Source organism: Entelurus aequoreus, linkage group LG03 (assembly GCF_033978785.1).
Source record: "Entelurus aequoreus isolate RoL-2023_Sb linkage group LG03, RoL_Eaeq_v1.1, whole genome shotgun sequence".
In the NCBI taxonomy this organism is placed as follows: Eukaryota; Metazoa; Chordata; class Actinopteri; order Syngnathiformes; family Syngnathidae; genus Entelurus; species Entelurus aequoreus.
The window spans coordinates 94,093,829-94,116,381 of NC_084733.1; the positions used below are offsets into that span (position 1 = coordinate 94,093,829).

The following is a 22,553-nucleotide window of genomic DNA, read 5'->3' on the forward strand; positions in this document are numbered from 1 at the left end:
AACATTCTGTTCTGGAACAGTAAACTTTAAGCTGTTTTTTCTCAAAACGGACCCTCAAACTTGGTCGACTTCAATCGGATGTAACTCGGTCATTTTCTGTCCGATTCCAACAAACCATATATCATTTTGAAGGTCTTTAGATGGAGAATGTGTAAATAACAATAACTCCGTTTTTAAAATTTCCTCACTGTGACTCATTTTGCCAGCACAGGTCACATATGGTAAGTGAGCAGGTCAATGCGTACATCAGTGCAGAGTGAGTGAGACTGGTGTGTCCATTGGAACATTTCACTTCAAAATACATTCGAGAGGGGATTTTAGATCAAACGGTTAGCAGGTTCTGAGCAAATAAATGACGTACATTCAAGTAAAAAATGTAAATATGTTCCTGTCTGACAACAAAATCAACATTTGTGTGCAAATATCGCAGTCTTTTTAAAAAGGTCAATTATGCATAGGGATGATGTTCGAAAACCGGTTCTCCCGATTGTTCGATAAGAAAAAAAACGATTCCATGGATTCGAATCCCTTTTTGAGAAACGGTTCCCATTATCGAAGCCACTATAGTAAAGAAAGCAGCATCAACAATGGACCGGAAAAAAACGCTCCAAGGCATGGCTTCACTTTACTAAGAAATACGAGGAGGAAACGGCTATCTGCAATTATTGGCTTTCCTGTAAGGGGAGCAGTACCACAAACATGTTCAGGCCGTACATAACCTGAAGGTTAGAGAAGCAGCGACAGAGATGACCAAGCACGCTTCTCTTCCTCTGCTTCAACCTGCAGTCCCAGTGATAGTGCCGGTGAGTAACTAACGCTAACTGTTGCCGGTTCATTTCCATATCTGCTCACTTGTAGTAACGTTACCTCTTATGTCAACCAGGACTGCAGTAATGTTAGCTAGACTAACGTTACCTAAGCATAGTCAGTGGCTAACGGTAACGTTAGCCTTTTTGCATGTGTCTGATAACGTTAACGGTATCTTGTAGCCTACACCACTCCAGAGCTAGCAGGTCAGGCTAATAAACTAGTGCTTGCAAGATGTGAATTAAGACAATGTGAATGTTCTCCTATTTCAGATGATGACATTCATGACAGCCAGACTGACCAGGGCAGTGTTTGCTGTTTATTTGATTTTTTTCTTTAAAAAATAAAAGTGAGCTTTTGTTAAACCAAGTATTGTGTTTTTTCCATGTACAACAACATATCTGGATTCGATAAGAGAATCGATAAAGATTCGATAATGGCATTGAAATCGATAATTTCTTAACAAACATCATCCCTAATTATGCATGCAAGTAATTGACTGATTATTCAAAATGCAAACGTGTCACTGTTGGCATCAACGCACTTGTTGTGTCTTTTTACGCAATGAAATCCGAAAGGACACGGATTTTTAAATTTTCTCTCCGGGTCAAAACTCCGGTTTGCCTGTTTTATTTATCGATTGTCGCTTTCCCCTGATGTTGTGTTGTTTATATTTGCCGGTGTTGTATATAGAATGTGAAATATAACAGGATAATGCACACATTTATCATTTCTTTTTAAAAAGTGGGACCCCAAAAATGTACTCTGGCACCCCATTTTTATCACTTGATTATGACCCCATTTTGAAAATTCCTAGTGCCAACACTGCGTGTTATTTGATAGCCCTAATTTACAACACGAGTGTGGTGGCAAAGTGCCTTGCCCAAGGATACAGTAGCAGTGACAGAGATGGAGGAAGTGGGTTTCGAACCCGCTCCACATCTGACTGAGACCCACAAAGAAACACGGTTGCCATCTTTCCTGATTACATACTTGGGAAAATCTGTCCGAGAAAGTCTATTTCCTCTTGGAAGTTCCGATGAGGGAACTCTTGATGGGTAGGTTTCATAAAGTTCTTGCGGGAGTAGAAGAAATTCTGCAAAACATGATTAAAAAGGGTTGGAACGCTGAGTGACCACGAGCAGGGTAGAAGGAACTACAGGAGTGCTGGGGTGTGGCTCACCTCGATGGCATCAAAACCGCAGTACTCCCTGGCGAGTTCCAGCAGAGGCACCAGTGCTTGCAGTAAGAGGGTGGTTCCACATGTTTTCAAAATGAAACGTCTCTTGGAGACAAACATGCTACTCTCACTAAATGGGGAGGGGGAGACAGAATAGAAGTTTCATTGGAAAATATACACAGAACAAAGAATCTTATCTTTCATTCAGCTCTACTCTTTTAAAGTGTTTCCCATTCATTCCTATTAACCATCATGTTACATCCCCACCTTTTTAACACCGTTCATTTGCAGCTGGTCTGCCAGAGAGTAAGAATACAGAACAGGAGGGATCAGTTTGGCCAGCTCAGCAACTTTATACAGGAAGTTTTTATATTTGTTGGGATTCAGTCTTTGGTGTACCCAATTCTTTCACAGTATGCATTTATTTACTCAGTCATCAAATACAAGCAATCACAAAATTCCCAGTGGGAGAGAAAATCCTGGCATGCAGGCACATGTGGAGTGTGCATTGCTACCGCGGTAAAAAGACAAACTGCATAATGTAACAAGACATAGCAGGAATTAGAGATATTCCAATCAAGGTTATGCATTAACTGTACTTTTTACATTTATTTATAGAGAGTGTGATTGGCAGTTTAACAATAATGATATTTGAACTAGTTCCTTATCTTTTATTACATACAATTGTTTGAGCAAAACAAAGTCAATAGTACACAACAACAAAATCAAATCAGAAATTACTATTTATTAAATCCTTTGGTTTTTGCCCTCAAAATTTCCCTGTGTGCAGGGAATTTTACTCCAGTTTGTAAACATGAACAAAAACAATAAAAAATGATTGAGACAATAAAAAGGTCGATCTGGTCATATACCGATACTACCCTTAATATCGACACCACTAAATTATGGATGGATCTGTCCTGTGTGACAGTGACAATGCTGACACACCAACATTTGTTATATTATCCTCTCTCTCTCGACTCATTAAAGGCCTACTGAAAGCCACTACTAGCGACCACGCAGTCTGATAGTTTATATATCAATGATAAAATCTTAACATTGCAACACATGCCAATACGGCCGGGTTAACTTATAAAGTGACATTTTAAATTTCCCGCTAAACTTCCGGTTGAAAACTCCTTTGGATATGACATATGCGCGTGACGTAGCCAGTAGAACATTGATTGATTGATTGAGACTTTTATTAGTAGGTTGCACAGTGAAGTACATATTCCATACAATTGACCACTAAATGGTAACACCCGAATAAGTTTTTCAACTTGTTTAAGTCGGGGTCCAGAGGTATGGCTCCCCCATTGAAGCCAATACGAAATAGTTCTGTTTTCATCTCATTATTCCACAGTATTCTGGACATCTGTGTTGGTGAATCTGTTGCAATTTGTTCATTGCATTATGGAGAAAGAAGCTGAGCGAGCAAAGAAGAAAGTTGTCGGTGCGAAGCGGAGTATTTTGCGAGGGAAGTCAGCAACACAACACAGCCGGTGTTTCATTGTTTACATTCCCGAAAGATGCAGTCAAGATCAAAGAACTCGGACAACAGAGACTCCTACCAGGAGGATTTTGACTTGGATACACAGACGCCTGTAGAGAACTGGGACAACACAGACTCTTACCAGGATTACTTTGATTTGGATACACAGACGCAGACGCGGTACCGTGAGTACGCAGCTGCGCTTCCAAACATTTGATCGCTTGCCTGTACGTGCGTGTCACGTACGTAACTTTGGTTAAATATATAAGCTTTATGAACCTTGGGTTAGGTAAACGGTCCTTTGGGCTGAGTGATTGTGTGTGTTGTGCAGGTGTTTGAATTGTATTGGCGGGTTATATGGACGGGAGCTAGTATACTAGCTCCTAGCTATAGCTAGGAGCTAGCATAACAAACACCTAGGTGTTTTTATGTGGGATTAATTTGTGGCATATTATATATAAGCCTGGTTGTGTTGTGGCTAATAGAGTATATATATGTCTTGTGTTTATTTACTGTTGTAGTCATTCCCAGCTGAATATCAGGTCCCAACCGCCTCTCACAGCATCTTCCCTATCTGAATCGCTTCCACTGCCCTCTAATCCTTCACTTGCACTTTCCTCATCCACAAATCTTTCATCCTCGCTCAAATTAATGGGGTAATCGTCGTTTTCTCGGTCCGAATCGCTCTCACTTCTGGCCGCCATCACTGTAAACAATAGGGAACTTTGCGGAAATGTACAACTGACTACGTCACGCTACTTCCGGTAGGGGCAATGCTTTTTTTTTAATCAGATACCAAAAGTTGCGATCTTTATCGTCGTTCTCTACTAAATCCTTTTAGCAAAAATATGGCAATATCGCGAAATGATCAAGTATGACACATAGAATAGATCTGCTATAAAAAAAAAATTCATTTCAGTAGGCCTTTAAGCTACTTGTTAATAAAGTTGCTACATCTACACTTCTTCAACTTTTAAGCACTTATTGGGGTTTAAAACTAGGTTAAGCTTAGCTATTAGAATGCCTTATACTGGCTTTCTGTCAGTGTCTAACATGTTTATATCACTGGATAATGATACTTAATATATTAAGAAATGCAGCTTAATATCATCCTATGAAATCGTCAGATAATGGTCGGTTTGAAAACCACTAAGTGTTTCCTGCATAACATCCCTGCGGTATCTTGGAAAAAAAGCGCAGCTTCAGCATAAAATATTGTAACATCCAGACAGTCACGCACAGTCTGACGCTATTTTTAACTCTTAATGCAAACAGCAGGCTCACTTCCTACAACACATCCTCTCTCATGCACACTGCTCTCTCTCCAGGGTCAATGCACCAAGACAAAAAACACAAAATGTATCATTTTTTTTGTGGAAAACGTTTTGACACCCCTGATCCAAAGCTCCAATTATAGCTAAGGTGCTTATTTACCTAAAATACTTTAATTGGAAGCAGGTGACTATTGGAGAGAGGCCATTCCTGAAATTTGAAAATATTATATACATCTTAATACTTTAACTTTAATCATTTGGAGTGTAAAAGAAAGGAGTTACTTCAACCACATCAGTGCTTCCCATACATTCATTTGTTGGTCGTGGCCCACCACAAATAATTCTGGTGCTACTGTACCTGTTGGCCCTTGCTCGAAAACACAATGCACCTGTGACAAAAAAAGAATGGGCAATTATGCCAATTCCATGATGACGTCACTACTTCACCCCTATCAGTGGCCTGAATCAAAATGATTCAATTATAATATTGCATTACATGTTATTTCAAATGGGAACACTTGCTGGTAGTTATGACAATTTAGAGTGAAAAGCAAATGTTATTTTTACTGGCATACAAAACATTCTAACTTGGATTGCTTCCCTGGCTTGGAGACTCTCCCGAAGGACAGTACGGCGAAGACACAACAAACTCCCTTCTTGTCTCTCATGGACACACACCTGTTGTTGACTTTGGACTGACTATCGGCTGCACCACATCAAGGCCGCGGAACAGAGACACACGCACATGCATTCACAAAAAAATATACGCCACACATACCCCAACCCCCCCATCCAACGCCCTTGACGCAAATCCCATAGGGGTGATGGACAGACGGGCAGAGCCTGAAGAGCTGCAGCCTGCCACCATGGCCCCCTACTCCCTCCCCTCTGTTGCTAGATATCTGGAGATGTACGTTGTAATATGTATATGTGCTTTGCTATGGAGGTTGTTTTCCCCTTAGGAGCCTAGTCTAGATTGTATTTTTTTTTACTCATCCTTCCCCAGCGTTGACCTTTTTCCAATCTTTTACGGGGCGGGGCACCTTGTGGCGACCCATCAGCGTTCCTGTTCTGTAACCCTGTTTGTTTGTCTCATCTTGAACGGGTTTGTGCTGAAAACAAAGTTTCGTTGTACTTGTGCAATGACAATAAAGACCTACCTACAGGTCTCGTAGCAAATTGTGGTCCGTAAGTATGTACAGTCAACCTAGTGTTTCCCGCACATTCATTTATTTGTGGCGGCCCGCCACGAAAGAATTACGTCTGCCACAAATAAATAAAAAAATATTTTTTTTAATTTATTTTTTTTAAATTTATTTTTTTTTGTCCTGTCCAGCTTCTCAGGCAAATCATATAGTAGATGTAGATGCCCATATAGGCTGTTCAGATTTACTTTACAAAAGAGAAGTGTAGGATACTTCTCTTGTTGCCTTATTTGTATTTGACCACTACTGTTTTCTGTTTATTTGTTACTGACTGTGGCAGGACACCTCTGCCTCTGTTTCACTTTATGTTGCTGGTAAATAATATGCTTGTAGTAGTAGGCTAAAGTTAAATTATTTAGTATGCACTAATTAAAGGGGCAGAGCTTTAAGAGACATTTTAGCTTTTATATTTTATAAGATACATTTTTTGTAAGAACTACAATTAATAAATATATTTCAGTGAATAAGTTATTGTTCAAATCTGTATATAAATATGTACATAAAGTGTTGTAATTATATTGTAAAATGGATGAATGGATGGACGTTTAAAACAAAACTGTTATTAATTAGTAAGTATACATTTTTTGAGGCTTTTTAGAGAAAATCATATCATTGTAGTAAATTATGCAAATTACTTGATGATGTCATGTTGACCACGCCCATAGCCACGCCCCCACATGTATCTTGGCCGTCTATGGGAAACACTGCAACCCCATCTATAGCGACTATTAAAGGGAGACAGCAAAACCCACGTTGAACATTAGGGAATTCATATTGTAGCAATTGTATCCGTAAAAGAGTAAACAATTCCATACAACTGACCCCTAGTTCCACCAAGTGCACTTGGCATTGCGGCCGCGCCACAGCTGCAAGTCGATACTAGGTTTCTACTCTGGTCATTAGTTCAACTTCCAACATGTCTTCTCCGTCTCATGTCCAACGCTCTGAAGCTCTCAGCAGCAAATACGCAAGGCTTCTATTTTTATCGGCTGCTGCAAGTAAAACCATAGTGATTTTCCACAGATGGTGTAGGGCGGGACAGGAAGTAGGACACAAAATTCATCGATTGATTTTCAGAATAAAATGGTACGCGTTTAAGAGCATGCTGCCCCATGTTAAAAGTACAAAAAAAAGACCAATGCAACAAATCTCCTATTGTCATCCTCCAGTTGGACCTTCTGCCCGTTTGTTATGGAATTGATCCCACATGTTATGTTAGTAAGTCTAGCAGGGGTGTCTAACATTTCCACTGAGGGGCACATCGCAGTAATGGCTGCCATCAGCCATTACTGACACACATTAGACTGGATACCAATCTATTTTTTGGTCGGAATTCACCCAAGTGTGCAACCATTAAATGCTGTTACAACATCCATGGATTACCGTATTTCCTTGAATAGCCGCAGGGGCGCTAATTAATTTAAAACACTCTTCTCACTCCTGCGGTTACCAAAACCATGCGGAATGGGCAAGCATGCGCTAATTATTTTAAAACCTCTTCTCACTCCGGCGCATACCTTATCATGAAAAGCACATTTAATTAAAAAAAACGTTATTATGATCTTACCTTTACTTGTAAATGGGTCCATGTGCAGCTGCTTCTGATCAAAGGCAGTCTTTCTTATCTTTCTTCAATTTTAAAAGTCTCTGGAGATATTCCTTTAATTATTACCTCCTGCTTCGATTGAAAGTCCAGTTTAGAAAACTGTTTTATTTTAGATATGTAATCCTCCATGTTAAAAGTGCAAGCAAACAATCGCTGCTCATGCTTGCTGCTTGTTGTCTTCTTCTGCAGTACCTGTCTCCCGCAGTACTGGTAGTCGCAAGAAGGATCACTAGCGCCCTCTACCACCAGGAGGCGGGAGTCATTTAATGACTCATATTTGACCGAAGTGCCAAGCATGCGCTAATTATTTTGCGAAACGAGTTTGACCCGGCTGTAATTCTAGGCAGGCGAATACTATATTCCCGGCGCCAAATCAAGGAAATACGGTATACTGTAGAATGTAAAATTGGTATAACAAAGCTGTCTATTTGCAGTGTGCATTGAGGAAGAGGCTGTTAAGTTAAAGACAATGTATTATGGTATACATCTCAATGTGTGGATATCATTGTCACAATTAATCAGGTTAGGTTAGTAATGTCCATTTCTCTGTTCTCAATTGTTGATGACTGATGATAAAAACCAAACCTAACCCCCCCCCCCCCCCCTCCACACCCCGGATTGTAAATAATGTAAATAATTCAATGTGATTATCTTGTGTGATGACTGTATTATGATGATAGTATATATCTGATAGTATATATCTGTATCATGAATCAATTTAAGTGGACCCCGACTTAAACAAGTTGAAAAACTTATTGGGGTGTTACCATTTAGTGGTCAATTGTAGGGAATATGTACTTCACTGTGCAACCTACTAATAAAAGTCTCAATCAATCAATCACATGCGGCCCATTAAGCTTTTCAATCTGGCTCGCCGGACATTCCCAAATAATTTTTTTTAGGTGTTTAAGATGTAAAGTGTAGCTGCCATTATGATGTGCACTCATGTTTTCTAATGACCGTAAGTCTTCAACTATACTAAGTATTTCAATAGTGTAGATTATGTTTTGTCATCTTGTACTTCTTTGTCATTGCCTGAAATAAATAAAAAAATGAAAAAATGAATGGTTGGAATCTGCATTTTTGCATGATATACTAGTTACTATGATCATCTAATTAGTTACTATGGTCACCTAATTAGTTACTATGGTCATCTAATTACTATGGTAATCTAATTAGTTACTATGGTCACCTAATTAGTTACTATGGTCATCTAAGTAGTTACTATGGTCATCTAAGTAGTTACTATGGTCATCTAATTAGTTACTATGGTCATTTAATCAGTTACTTTTAGGCACCAAGCAGTGTGGGTGGGGAGCGTTTCCACAGAGGGTTTCCAGAGCCTGAAATGCGTGTGTCAGGGACAGACGCGGAAGGAGATTTTTACAACAAAGTTCTAAAGCTTAGTGATGTATCAGATGTATCAGATTGTAGGTGGGTTTATTTTGACCCTTTGCGTTCATATTTCACTGTTTGTTGCATTTCGATTGATTGTAAAATATGTGGATGGAGACGTTCATATGTTGTCAATATTCAGTGTTTTATCCTTCATAGTCAATATTGTAAATCCCACATTTTTTATTTTCATGTACATTCTGGGTGTCTCATTCAGTAAAAAAAATGTACAATTCCATTCCATTTAAGGCGGTCTGTCATAACATTTTTAGCATTCAGACATTATTGTGAGGTTTTGTATTAGTGTGCCTAAAAATCAGATGTACCGGCCCCTAGACAGATTCTTCTCTCTAAATTTGGCTAAATAGTTATTCGTTTAAGGGGTTAAACAACTTAGTGTAGACATGGCCTAAGCCTGGGCCTCTGGAGAGAGGGTCCAGACTGAGGCCAAGGAAAAAAACCAAAAAACTCAAAGCCATAGCACACATAAGCATGTGTGTAAGAGGGAAACATCAAAGAACATCAAAGGACATTAAAGACATTCAAAGGGCAGAGCTGATGCAAGTAAGTAAGTAAGTACATTTTATTTATAAAGCGCTTTTAACAGATCAAATGACAAAGCATTGGTGAACTAAAACAACCATTATATGAAAACTAATCTAAACTAAAAGCTTTACTAAGAAGAAAAGTTTTCAAATGTTTCTTAAAAGTGTCAACACAGTCAAGATCACGGAGGGACTGGTGCAAGTTGTTCCAGAGTCTGGGAGCTATAGCCTGGAATGCCAGGTCTCCACGGGTTTTAAAACAAGTTTTTTGGGATCTTGAGAAGATCCTGGCCTGAAGACCGGAGACTGCGCCCTGAAGAGTAGGGGCATAGCAAGTCAGCGATGTACTGAGGGGCCCCACCATGCAACACACGGAGTGTCAGGAATAAAATCTTAAACTCAATGCGGAATTTGACTGGAAGCCAATGAAGACTGGATCAAACGGGGGTGATATGGGCTGTTCCGGGTGTACCGGTCTAAAGTCTGGCAGCCGCGTTTTGTACCGTCTGAAGTCTCTTTAGCGTTGACTTGTTGAAAAGAAGAGAGATAATTGCAATAGTCAATACAAGACGAAATGAACGTGTGAATGATCATTTCCAGATCCAATTTTGACAACACATTTTTCACTTTAGAAATATTTCTGAGATGATAAAAATAGTTTTTGGTCAGTTGACGACAGTGACCTTCCAAAGACATGGACTGATCAAACACAACCCCAAGGTACTGAGGCTGCTTTTAACAGATCAGCACCAAGGGAGTTCTTGATCAGGGGTCAAAATAATTGCCCAGGCCTGGCGTAAATGGTAGTATTATATGCCACGATCTTTGACATGAAAGAGTGCTTTTGGACGAATCAGTGGGGGGTCAAGCTACTAAGAGCCCACAGTTTTAGACTTCAAAAACCCCTGATCTAGAAGACATTTTGGATCAAGATAAAATGTAGCCTATTTTAGCAAGTTAAAATCAAAACCCCTGATCTAGAAGACAATTTGGATCAAGATAAAATGTAGCCTAATTTAGCAAGTTAAAATCAAAACCCCTGATCTAGAAGACATTTTGGATCAAGATAAAATGTAGCCTATTTTAGCAAGTTAAAATCAAAACCCCTGATCTAGAAGACATTTTGGATCAAGATAAAATGTAGCCTATTTTAGCAAGTTAAAATCAAAACCCCTGATCTAGAAGACAATTTGGATCAAGATAAAATGTAGCCTATTTTAGCAAGTTAAAATCAAAACCCCTGATCTAGAAGACAATTTGGATCAAGATAAAATGTAGCCTATTTTGGCATCTTAAAATCAGAGGGGCCACTGCTTAGTCCCGTTACCTGAAAGTGGCAACAAAAATGTGGAAAGACGTACAGACGACCAGTCTAATCCCGACCTTGGTTCTAATCATAGCCAAACCCCGGTAGACGTCCTGCTCCACATCTCACCTGAGTATATAAGCTTCCTGCTTGTCAGTCTTTGTCACACTTATGATCAAACAGTGCACATTCTCCAGAAGTTTGTCCCATTCAAACCTAAAAGGGAACAGGAAAACGTTTTAGCGACATCCTTACAAAAGGTATTCAAGGTCCAGACAAGGTATGGTCAACATACAGTAAGCAGTACATGGGTGTGATGAAGAAAGTGATACTTGCTGCAATGCACAGAAAATGTGGGTTATGCAGATATTTGAACACTGGCCTTGTTTATCAATGGAATTTTGGTAGCATCAGCAGTTTGGGGAAAGAGCAAACATCAAAACACCAAGAAGAAAAAGAGAAGGTGTAAGGAGCAATTTAGTTTTTTACTATTACCTTCTTGTAACAGTAATGTGTTTATTTAAAGATGAGCGCAATTGACAAAGTAACAACATTTAAACTAGTTCATTATTCTATTTTATTACATACACATGTTCCAACTAAAAGTCAATAATAGTACGATCTGCACGATTTAAAAAATAAATAAATAAATAAAATAATCATCAATCAAAGCTGGCAATGTTTACATCCAAGCTGGAAATATTTATTTTTAATTGTGCATATGACAACTGGAAATATTTTATCTACAGTATTTGATTTCTTTGAATTAATTGATTGTTTTTATGATAGTACTTTTTATTTTAATTTGCATTATGACTTTTATCTATGTTTGCCTTCTTCTAATTTTCTGTAAAGCTTTTTCAATTGCCTTGTGTAGAAATTGTGCTCCATAAATAAAATTGGCTTGCCCAATTACGATTTTTCTGCCAAAAACTGATAACGATTCGATTTGCAATTTTAATCATAACTATTTATCGGCATTGAAAGGCATTAAAGTACCAGGAGAGTGGAAAAACAAGTTGACTTTATATGCTTAATTGTGTTCCATTGTATCCATTAAACCATATCTAATTGTATTTACAATCCGCAAAGTATGCGAAAACCTTTAAACGTCACTAAAACGCCACAAATTCAGTCAGCCATTTTGAATATTCCGCTCCAAATATCTTTGGCTGTTTCCGGAGATAGACGTCACAGTAGCAACGCTTCTGCACTCTGACCAGGTTATCAGATCAGTCAGACTGGAAATTCAGAATCATTTGAAAGAGATCTGCAGTTTATCATTCACAATCCTCATGTAAGACATGAACACGTTTTGCTTTTTTTATGCATTGTAAGTCGTAAATAAATACAATAAACAGTCAGCTAACAATAGAGTCTATAGGGGCTCTCTATTTTGCCCACAAAACTCTCTAAATAACCATCCAAAACCTGAAAACAACACTATTTACATCTCTTGACCTGAATATTAAACAAATATGGATAATATTGTTATTATAAGTTATTATTGTTATATTCCAGACGATGAATCATGACTCATATGAGGATTTAGCCATGAATCTAGAAGCTGTTCATCTGTGACACTCAGTTTATACCCGGTGACGGAGACAAACACAAACAACCAAGACAGTGTGACTTGCCATCAGCAACTTTTTTAACCCTAAAATGAATTCTTCATCTGGACGGGAAGATATGGACATCCTATCAGTCCTCACAGTGAGAGCAGACAGTATAGTAAGCTATTGTCTTACGTTCGTAGTTTGTATTTCTTGTTTAGCACTTAGCAATACTGCTACATGTGCTTCGTGTTTCACTAAAGCTGGACCAGTTTAGCAGAGCTTCTACAATTTGTAGCTCACCCTCCATATATTCAAGATCAAATATATCAGGTTCTGAAACATCATTTGTCCCAAAGTAGGCGTTACTGGCATTGTCGGTATGGAAGGGATCTGTGGTTCCTCCTCTACGTCACATGATCGCGTGTCTGGCTAGCTCATCATCTCTCAAAATGGCTCGGGAATCTCCGTAAGATTGATACTATCTTGATCATATCTCTTTACTCGCAAACTTTGTGAGTCTTTCGGTCTTGTACGTCAGATATCTGATAACAGCTTCAATATAGAGACAACACTCTACTGCTACTTTAATCAGCATTGGCCAATCACATACTTTTTCACAGAAATCAGCAGATACTGATCTGTGGCCAATCGATACCAATCTAAAGTGCACTTAATTGAACCTTCTAACTCAATTTCAATGCATTGTCACTCAACTGCTCCTCTTATCTATCCAAACAACTGAGAATGGTTTTTGCGGACAAGGATTAAACAGGCTGCTCACAATTAATCAAATTATAATCATGATTACAATATTGGCTGCCACAATTGAATGAAGGTGATCATCTATGATATTAACATTTCAAAATCAAACTCCACTGCATATCAAACCAAGCAGTCTAAAGGAATGTTACAAGTTAAAATTGTGCAGTCTTGGGGGAGCCAAACTCGGGATGAAATTGTTTCCAAATAATTTCGATGGGCAGGGGCTGCTTTAATACCAGTTTTCAGAGTTACGATTTTGGTCGTGGAACGCAATGTGCCCACAGGTTGGGGAACCATTGTACTAATAACGACTAAAAACACAGATTTTGTCTTTAAATGTGCAGTGCATTTTGAGGACAGATGTGAATAGGGCCCTCTAACTTTGGCAGAATCGGTCAATAAAAACTAAATCTACTATTGAACGTAGAAAGCTTGTGGAAATTGATGTCATCTGATCATCATTGGGATTAGAATGTTACCGCATATGGACCCTGGAAAAAAATGGTGACACCCTGATGTCCTTTATTGCAGGGGTCCCCGACCTTTTTTGCAGGCATTATTTTCACGGACCTGCCTTCCATGTGTGGCAGATAAATATAGCAAATAAGTGCATGAAAAATTAATACATGAAAAAAACTTATTAGTAGAATTAATGGGAGGCCCTGGCATTTTACCTTTTGCAAAAAAGCTCTCCATAGACATTTTTTTACTCGTTTTTGCCCTCAGTAGGCTTTTTTGATATAATCAAGCTAGAAATACTTGCCATTAGTTCCAATATTTTTCTGTGGATTTCTATTTCCATTTTTATTTACAATATTTCATACCCAATGTAAGCTTTTTTTGGTCCAATTTTCCATGTGTAATACATGCTAACTACTAGTGTAATAGAACTACGTGCAATAACACCAGCACTTTAATTTACTAGGTCCAAGAAGGTGTGTATTTTCTACCTTCAGCACAATTATTATATGCATATATCCATGTACATAGTGTATATACCACCTCCCCATTTTTTGTATACATTGTTTTTCAAATCACCTGTCATGTATACTGCAGTGTTTCCCACACATTCATTTATTTGTGGCGGCCCGCCACGAAAGAATTAAGGCCGCCACAAAAAATTGTTTATTTTTTTTATTTTATTTTATTTTTTTTTAAAATTATTATTATTTTTTTGTGTCCTGTCAAGCTTCTCAGGCAAATCCTATAGTTGATGTAGATGCCCATATCGGCTGTTCAGATTTACTTTACAAAAGAGAAGTTTAGGATCAAGATTTTTGGAGCTCTTTGTTCAGTGGATCACATGTTTGATGAAGCTTTGTGTCTATCTACCACCACTACTGTTTTCTGTTTATTTGTTACTGACTGTGGCAGGACACCTCTGCCTCTGTTTCACTTTATGTTGCTGGTAAATAATATGGTTGTAGTAGTAGGCTAAAGTTAAATTATTTAGTATGCACTAATTAAAGGGGCAGAGCTTTAAGAGACATTTTAGCTTTTATATTTGTATAAGATATATTTTTTGTAAGAACCACAATTAATAAATATATTTCAGTTAATAACTTATTGTTCAAATCTGTATATAAATATGTACATAAAGTGTTGTAATTATATTGTAAAATGGATGGAAGGATAGACGTTTAAAACAAAACTGTTATTATTAATTAGTAAGTATACATTTTTTGAGCCTTTTTATAGAAAATCATATCATTGTAGTAAATTATGCAAATTACTCGATTATGTCATGGTGACCACGCCCATAGCCACGCCCCCACCACCACAGGTATCTTGGCAGTTTATGGGAAACACTGTACTGTGTATATGTACATAATTTATCCTTTTTTTTTTTAAAACATAATTTTTTATACACGTCACAGGTTATATATATTTTATTGTTGAACGTATCAAATGTGATGAATATTGAATGGAGCACAATGGAAACTTTTTAAAGCATTACATGGATTCAATTCTTTAAGATGTCAATAAACTTCTCAATCAATCAATTATATGCAACAATTTAGCACTTCTCGATCTGACTTATGAACTTTTAACTACTATGGTCACTTTGGTCCTGATCCGCCCTGATCTTAGGTCATCAACCGGAACGTAGCTTTTGGCTACGATTTGGCACATTTACATGGTATATGTTTATTAATGTGCATTGTCCCATGTAACAAATATACAAAAGGCGACCTTGTATCAGGAGTTGTATAATACATCTATGAACAAGCTTATTGGTGTGTCTGGTGGGACTGGCCAAAGTCAAGTATGAGGAAATGCGGTCGGTTATAAATTATTTCATGTCTCTGTGCAAATGTGTCACGGACCGGTGGTCGGGGACCACTGCTTTATTGTGTTTGAATTTATTGTGTTTGAATTTTGAAGGAGCGTCACGGCAGTTTGAAAAGACACTGCCCACATGCACACACTAATGCACAAAATGACAGCCGCAGAGGGACAATGTAGCAGCCTCGGAACAGTGTCATTGGAGGCCGAGGTCAACTCCCACTTGAGTGTGAAACTTACACCCCAGGCTATTTGTGGTGTTTCGGAGGGATCAGGTTTTCCACACAGCGGATTCCCAGAAACGAGTGCAAGTGAGGGGCCAAACAATACACTACGTGTGCCCATAAGAGTGAGAAAAGGGGTGCCTTTTAGTAATATCCTTTGGGGATTAAAGAGTGCACTGAAAATGTATAAATTCACCAGCCTGGCTAAAAGAAAAAGTTGGTTTGCGCAAATTTGATCACAGTCTAGAACAGGGGTCGGCAACCTTTACCACTCAAAGAGCCATTTTGGCAAGTTTCACAAATTAAAGAAAATAATGGGAGCCACAAAAAAAAAAAGGAAATTTAAAATGAAAAGCACCGCATACAAAGCTTAAATTGCTTTGTGCTATGTTAACCAGGGGTCTCAGACACGCTCGCACCAGCACGCACCTTAATATGGAAATCTGATGTTAGTGCGGCCCGCGAGTTTTGAATGAATGGCGCTTGATAGCGTCATACTTGCCAATCCTCTCATTAATTCCGGGAGACTCCCAAATATCAGGGTGTGATGGCACTGCTTTTGGCGCCCTCTACAGTCTGCCCAAACAGTGTACCTGCTCGACCACATGTAGAGGGCAGCTTCAGCCTGCTCACGTAAGTGACAGCAAGGCGTACCACTTCAACAGCCACACAGCTTACACTGACGGTAGCCGTACAAAAACAACTTTAACATTGTTACGTTACAAATATGCGCCACACTTTGAACCCACACCAAAAAAGAATGACAAACACATTTCTGGAGAACATCTGCACTGTAACACAACATAAACACAACACAACAAATACCCAGAATCCCATGCAGCCCTAACTCTTCCGCTCAACCGACGCATGGAGGGGGGAGGGTTGATGTGTGGGGGGGTTTGGTGATAGCGGGGGTGTATAACCTAGACCGGAAGAGTTAGGGCTGCATGGGATTCTGGGTATTGGTTGTGTTGTGTTACACTACCGTCAGTGTAAGCTGTGTGGCTGATGAGTAAGTATGCTTTGCTGTCTCCTACGTGTGCAAGTAAAAGCTAGATACAACATGTGGCCGGGCTAGCACGCTGCTTGTAAATGCTATAGAGGACAATTACTGCAGTGCATTTAGGGCACGCCCTTTATTTAGTAATTAGAGTGAAAATAGGATTATAATTGCCCTTGGAGTTTTCATAGAGAAGCACTGAGATCCACAAGTCTCCTGGGAAAATCGGAGGGTCGGCAAGTATGCAGCTGAGCCGCATCAGAGTGGTCAAAGAGCCGCATGCGGCTCCGGAGCCGCGGGTTGCCGACCCCTGGTCTAGAAAATAGCTTTTAAAGTTGAAGTGGCTTTGAGAGGAAAAGAAGGGAGTACTGGGTTCAGGTGAGTGCCAACTACAAGTGTCAATCACATAGCTTTATTTGGAAGTGAACTGGCAGGCAGCCAGCCTGATACTGACAACAGCCTCGTGAGCCTTTAATCTGCACTCGGCTGGAAAATGGACGTGTGCACCCGCCACACAAAAATAGCCTTTGTTAAAGAATGAGATAATTGGATGTGTGGTTGCGGCATACAATTAATATACCTTGTGTTTATTGTTATACCATAAATTTGGGACTATAAACAGATACTTTTTCCCTACACCATTGAACCCTGCGGCTTATTAGATGGTGCAGCTTTCTTTGCTAACGGCCATTTTTAAAGTTTTCAACAAAAACAAGCAAATACACTGCAGTGTTTCCCACACATTCATTTATTTGTGGCGGCCCGCCACGAAAGAATTACGTCCGCCACAAATAGATTTTTTTTTTTTTTTATTTATTTTTTTGTCCTGTCCAGCTTCTCAGGCAAATCATATAGGTAATGTGTTTGCCCATATAGGCTGTTCAGATTTACTTTACAAAAGAGAAGTGTAGGATACTTCTCTTGTTGCCTTACTTGTATTTGACCACTACTGTTTTCTGTTTATTTGTTACTGACTGTGGCAGGACACCTCTGCCTCTGTTTCACTTTATGTTGCTGGTAAATAATATGGTTGTACTAGTAGGCTAAAGTTAAATTATTTAGTATGCACTAATTAAAGGGGCAGAGCTTTAAGAGACATTTTAGCTTTTATATTTCATAAGATATATTTTTTGTAAGAACCACAATTAATAAATATATTTCAGTGAATAACTTATTGTTCAAATCTGTATATAAATATGTACATAAAGTGTTGTAATTATATTGTAAAATGGATGGATGGATGGACGTTTAAAACAAAACTGTTGTTATTAATTAGTAGGTATACATTTTTTGAGCCTTTTTAGAGAAAATAATATCATTGTAGTAAATTATGCAAATTGTTCGATGATGTCATCGTGACCATGCCCATAGCCACGCCCCCACCGCCACAGGTATCTTGGCAGTTTATGGAAACACTGCACTGAGACTGTTTGGTTTGTGCTATGGAGCCATCTTTTGGACGAGTTCGCTCACTGCAGGTGCTGCAGTGTCCTTCCATTTACCGGTAGTGCTTTCAACAGGAAGGAGAGTGACGTTCAGTCTTCTAGCCCAGTGTTTTTCAACCACTGTGCCGCGGTGTCTATTGTCTGGTGTGCCGTGGGAAATTATGCAACGTCACCTAATTGGTCCCAAAAATATTTTTTGCAAACCAATAATTATAATCTGCAAATAATGTGCCGTTGCTTATTGTCTGTGCTGTGTAAAACTCTGCAGGGTAACCACGTAATACTCCATGTCAGCAGGTAGTTAATCGCTTTGTAAAAGTCGGAATGTGTCGGGTGAGACGAGGATGGTTTGTTGTGATCCCAATATGCAGACCACAGCGGGAGGCAGCTTGCAGGTAAAAAAAAAAAAAGGTATGTACTGCTTAAACCAAAAATGAACGAAAGGGAAATGAAAAGGCAATGGCTATGCAAAACGAAAGTAAAACTTAACTGGCTACAAAGTAAACAAACAGAATGCTGGACGACAGCAAAAACTTACGGCGCCCACAAAGTACATCCGTACATGACATGACAATCAACAATGTCCACACAAAGAAGGATAGCAACAACGTAAATAGCCTTGCTTGCTAACACAAAGCAGGTGCGCGGAATAGCGCTCAAAGGAAGACATGAAACTGCTACAGGAAACCACCAACAAAACAGGAAGGGCCACCAAAATAGGAGCACAGGACAAGAACTAAAGCACTACACACAGGAAAACACCAACAAACTCAAAACAAGGCACGACGACCTGGTCGAGTTTAATTTTTGAACATTTCCTGCTGGTGGTGTGACTCCGGATTTTTTCATGAAAAAATTGTGCCTTGCCTCAAAAAAGGTTGAAAAACACTGTTCTAGGCATCTATTGCGTTCCACTCGTATGGATTCTTCATTCATTCATCTCCAAGCAACACTTGTAAGTTTTACAATATAACTAAAACTAATTACAGTCACATGTGTGATGTTCCATGCATATTTGTACGTGCTATTGTAACGTAGTGACGCGAGTGTCGTTAGCACGATCTAATATGCCAACACGTTTACGAGTGTCTGCGTTAGAGTTATTAACTTACAATGGCATTCTTTTTCTTAATGTTTGTTTCACAGACGCCTCAGTGAACTCATCAAGACATCACCGTGAAGTTATGGACTCTGTTTAGCTTCCGCAGCTCGTTGGTCCATGACGATGACGTCCGTTTTGTTTGATCGGCCGTTTTACTGCCATGTTGCAGGCACCATTTCCAAATAACTAAGCTATGTAAATAAACATTGCAGAATGTCCCTCTGTTTATGACTCATTTTGCAACATATACATTTACGACTAAGTCTGGTGCAGCAGATGTGGGAAAAAAAAAAGTTTTCCTAAAATTTAGTGGGTGCGGCTAATATAGCGCTGCGCTCTATAGTCCGATTTTTGGGGAATTTTTGTAAAAGAGTAATCTATCGATTAATTTGTTCGAGTAATCAGAAAAAAAATACTTTATAGCATCAAAGTATATTTTAGGGGACATACCGTATTTCCTTGAATAGCCGCAGGGGCGTTAATTAATTTAAAACCTCCTGTCACTCCTGCGTTTACCGGAAACCGGCGGGACGGCCGTGCATGCGGTAATTATTTTAAAACCTCTTCTCACTCCGGCGTTTACCAAAAGGAATCCATAAAATTTAGGCGTGCGCTTTGAGTGTGATGTAAGCATACCATCATGAAAAGCACATTTAATAAAAAAAACGTTATTATGGTCTTACCTGTACTTATAAATGGAGTCCATTTGCAGCTCCTTCTGACCAAAAGCATCGATAACTTGTTTATAGAAGTCTTCATTATTTTATTTTTTCCGTTTTAAAAGTCTCTCCGTCTCGATGGAGATATTCCTTTAATTATTACCTCCTGCTTCCATTGAAAGTCCAGTTTAGAAAACTGTTTTATTTTAGATACCGGTATGTAATCCTCCTTGTTAAAAGGAAAAAAAAAACATCTCTTGCTGCGTGTGTTCACTTCTTCTGCCGTACCGGAAGTCACAAGAAGGATCACTAGCGCGGCAGCGCCCTCTACCACCAGGAGGCGGGAGTCATTTAATGACTTATACAGTATTTCACACACGCAGCTACGGTATATTAATAAAACATAGCTGCTTACTGTTCTTTTTAGCATACTGTACCGGTCTTCAATAGCTTGGACCTTAAATCCTACTGAATAGCTCTTTATCTTTTTCCCTTTGTGCGATTGCAAACTACTGAAAGCAGCTTCCTCCATTTTGAAAATGAGGACAGGTAATGCGTCACTCGTGACGTAACGAGTTTGACCCGGCGAAAATTATAGACATGCGATAATAAAATTAATATTTTGCGAAACGAATTTGATCCGGCTTCAATAATAAACCGGCGATAAGGCCAAGCATGCGTTAATTATTTTGAGAAACGAGTTTGGCCCGGCAGTAATTCTAGACGTGCGAATACTATATTCCCTGCGCCAATTCAAGGAAATACGGTAGTTGAAATAAAACAATTCTGCTTGCCATAACCTTTATAATTGTAATAAATGCACATCAACATTAAAATTGCACTTTCAACATGTGTGTATTGATAAAAAAAAAAACTAATTTCTGCTTTGGCGCCCACACACCGCCGCTCTCATGTGAAATGATGTCTGTGGATTTAAAGTTCTGTGCTCTTTATGCTGTGGATTTGATCCATTTTCATTTGTTACGCTCAATAAACAGTTCATGAAAGCAACACAATATAATCAAAGCTTTTTTCTAATCGACATAATCCATGGGTCCCCAAATTTTTTGACTCGGGGACCAGATTTTTTTGTCTAGTCCCATTAGTTTCCCACTCTGTCTTCTTTCTTATTTTCACCCGGGTGGGAGGGCAGTCCCCACGTCTGCGGTCCCTTCCAAGGTTTCTCGTTTTTTCCATTGGCTTGAATTTCTTCTTGCCCTGATGCGGGATCAGAGCCGTGGATGTCTTTGTGGCTTGTGCAGCCCTTTGAGACATTTGTGATTAAGGGCTATAAAAGTCAACTTTGATTGGTTTCAGTCCCCTCCTGCTCCAGTCTGGCTCCCCCAAAGACTAAATACAGTGTGTCCATTTAATAAAGTCAAATACCAATAAGGCAACAAGGGATATTGATCTATGCGCGACAAGTTGGCCTTCCACAGGATAGCTGTCGATCCAACATCGATTTAAAAGGCAACACATCGATACTAGAAAAAGAAAATATTGGATTTAAGTAGGGCTGCAACTAACGATCAATTTGATAATCGATTAATCTGTCGATTATTACTTCGATTAATCGATTAATAATCGGATAAAATAGACAAACTACATTTCTATCCTTTCCAGTATTTTATTGAAAAAACCCAGCATACTGGCACCATGTTGTGGACATTGGGGGTGCAGCATACACCAATAATAACACAGAAATGTAACTCATCAAAACTGAATCAGATAGTGTACACGTTTCTGTTGTGAATAATAAAGGATTCATTTTAGGCTGCCTCTGAATAATAGCATGAAATGTTCCAGCACCTTCATAACGTTTAGTTATACTAAAGCGTCACTCAAATCTAAATATATTTATATAGCTTTATCGGCCCGGCTACATTGATCCATTATGAAACCAATCTGAGATATTTCTGTCCGTTACGTTTATTTCCAAATTGGTAAGCGTGCGTTTTCTCTCTCAAAACGGAGTCAAATGTGCCGGAGACACATTATCAGCCCCGCATTGCAACAAAGGCATAACGTTAAAGTTACTCACAAAAAAGCTGAACTCATGAATGCTTGTTGCCACTATGGACTTCAAAAGTTACGTACTGTGAGTTCCTCCCTTCATCCATGGCTCCAACATGTTTCCTTTTCAGGTGCTTCTGAAGCAATGTTGTACTTCCGTGCCATTTTGCAGGAAACGCTCTTCTTTGAAGTCTTTAAAGTGAAGTGTTCCCACACTTTTGACGACTTAGGTCGTACACTTTTCTCCATTGAAGCAATAACCTCAAGATGTTTCTCCGCTAAACTATCGGTAGTGTTTTCCTGCGCCATTTTTCGGATTTTTCCAGCAAAGGAGACGCCGGCGTCACGTGAGCTGCACATGACCATCATTGGCTAGCTTACGCCACCTCATGAGACGTACGCTGTTTTGTACTCTTTTTGTACTTATTTTGATTATTGTTTCTCAGCTGTTTGTAAATGTTGCAGTTTATAAATAAAGGTTTATAAAACAAAAAAAAACAACAACAAAAAAATAACCATAGCATAGTTCCAACGAATCGATGACTAAATTAATCGCCAACTATTTTGGTAATCGATTTTAATCGATTTAATCGATTAGTTGTTGCAGCCCTAGATTTAAGACTGGCAGACTTTATATGAAGTTTAGCACTTTTAATGAAAAGGACGTAAACATTATTGAAGTGTCTGCCCATC

At 39.0% G+C, this 22,553-nt stretch overlaps 1 protein-coding gene across 1 annotated transcript in view; it reads right to left on the bottom strand.

Annotated features, from left to right (window-relative positions):
* Positions 1-22,553, bottom strand: part of amd1 (adenosylmethionine decarboxylase 1) — a 49,288-nt gene that overhangs the window by 15,342 nt on the left and 11,393 nt on the right. Inside the window, exons 2-4 of the mRNA XM_062043286.1 lie at positions 10,940-11,026; positions 1,991-2,117; positions 1,801-1,903 (exon numbers count right to left, since the gene is read on the bottom strand). Of these exons, the coding sequence (XP_061899270.1) occupies positions 1,801-1,903; positions 1,991-2,117; positions 10,940-11,026 (317 nt within the window). The remainder of the gene's footprint in view (positions 1-1,800; positions 1,904-1,990; positions 2,118-10,939; positions 11,027-22,553) is intronic.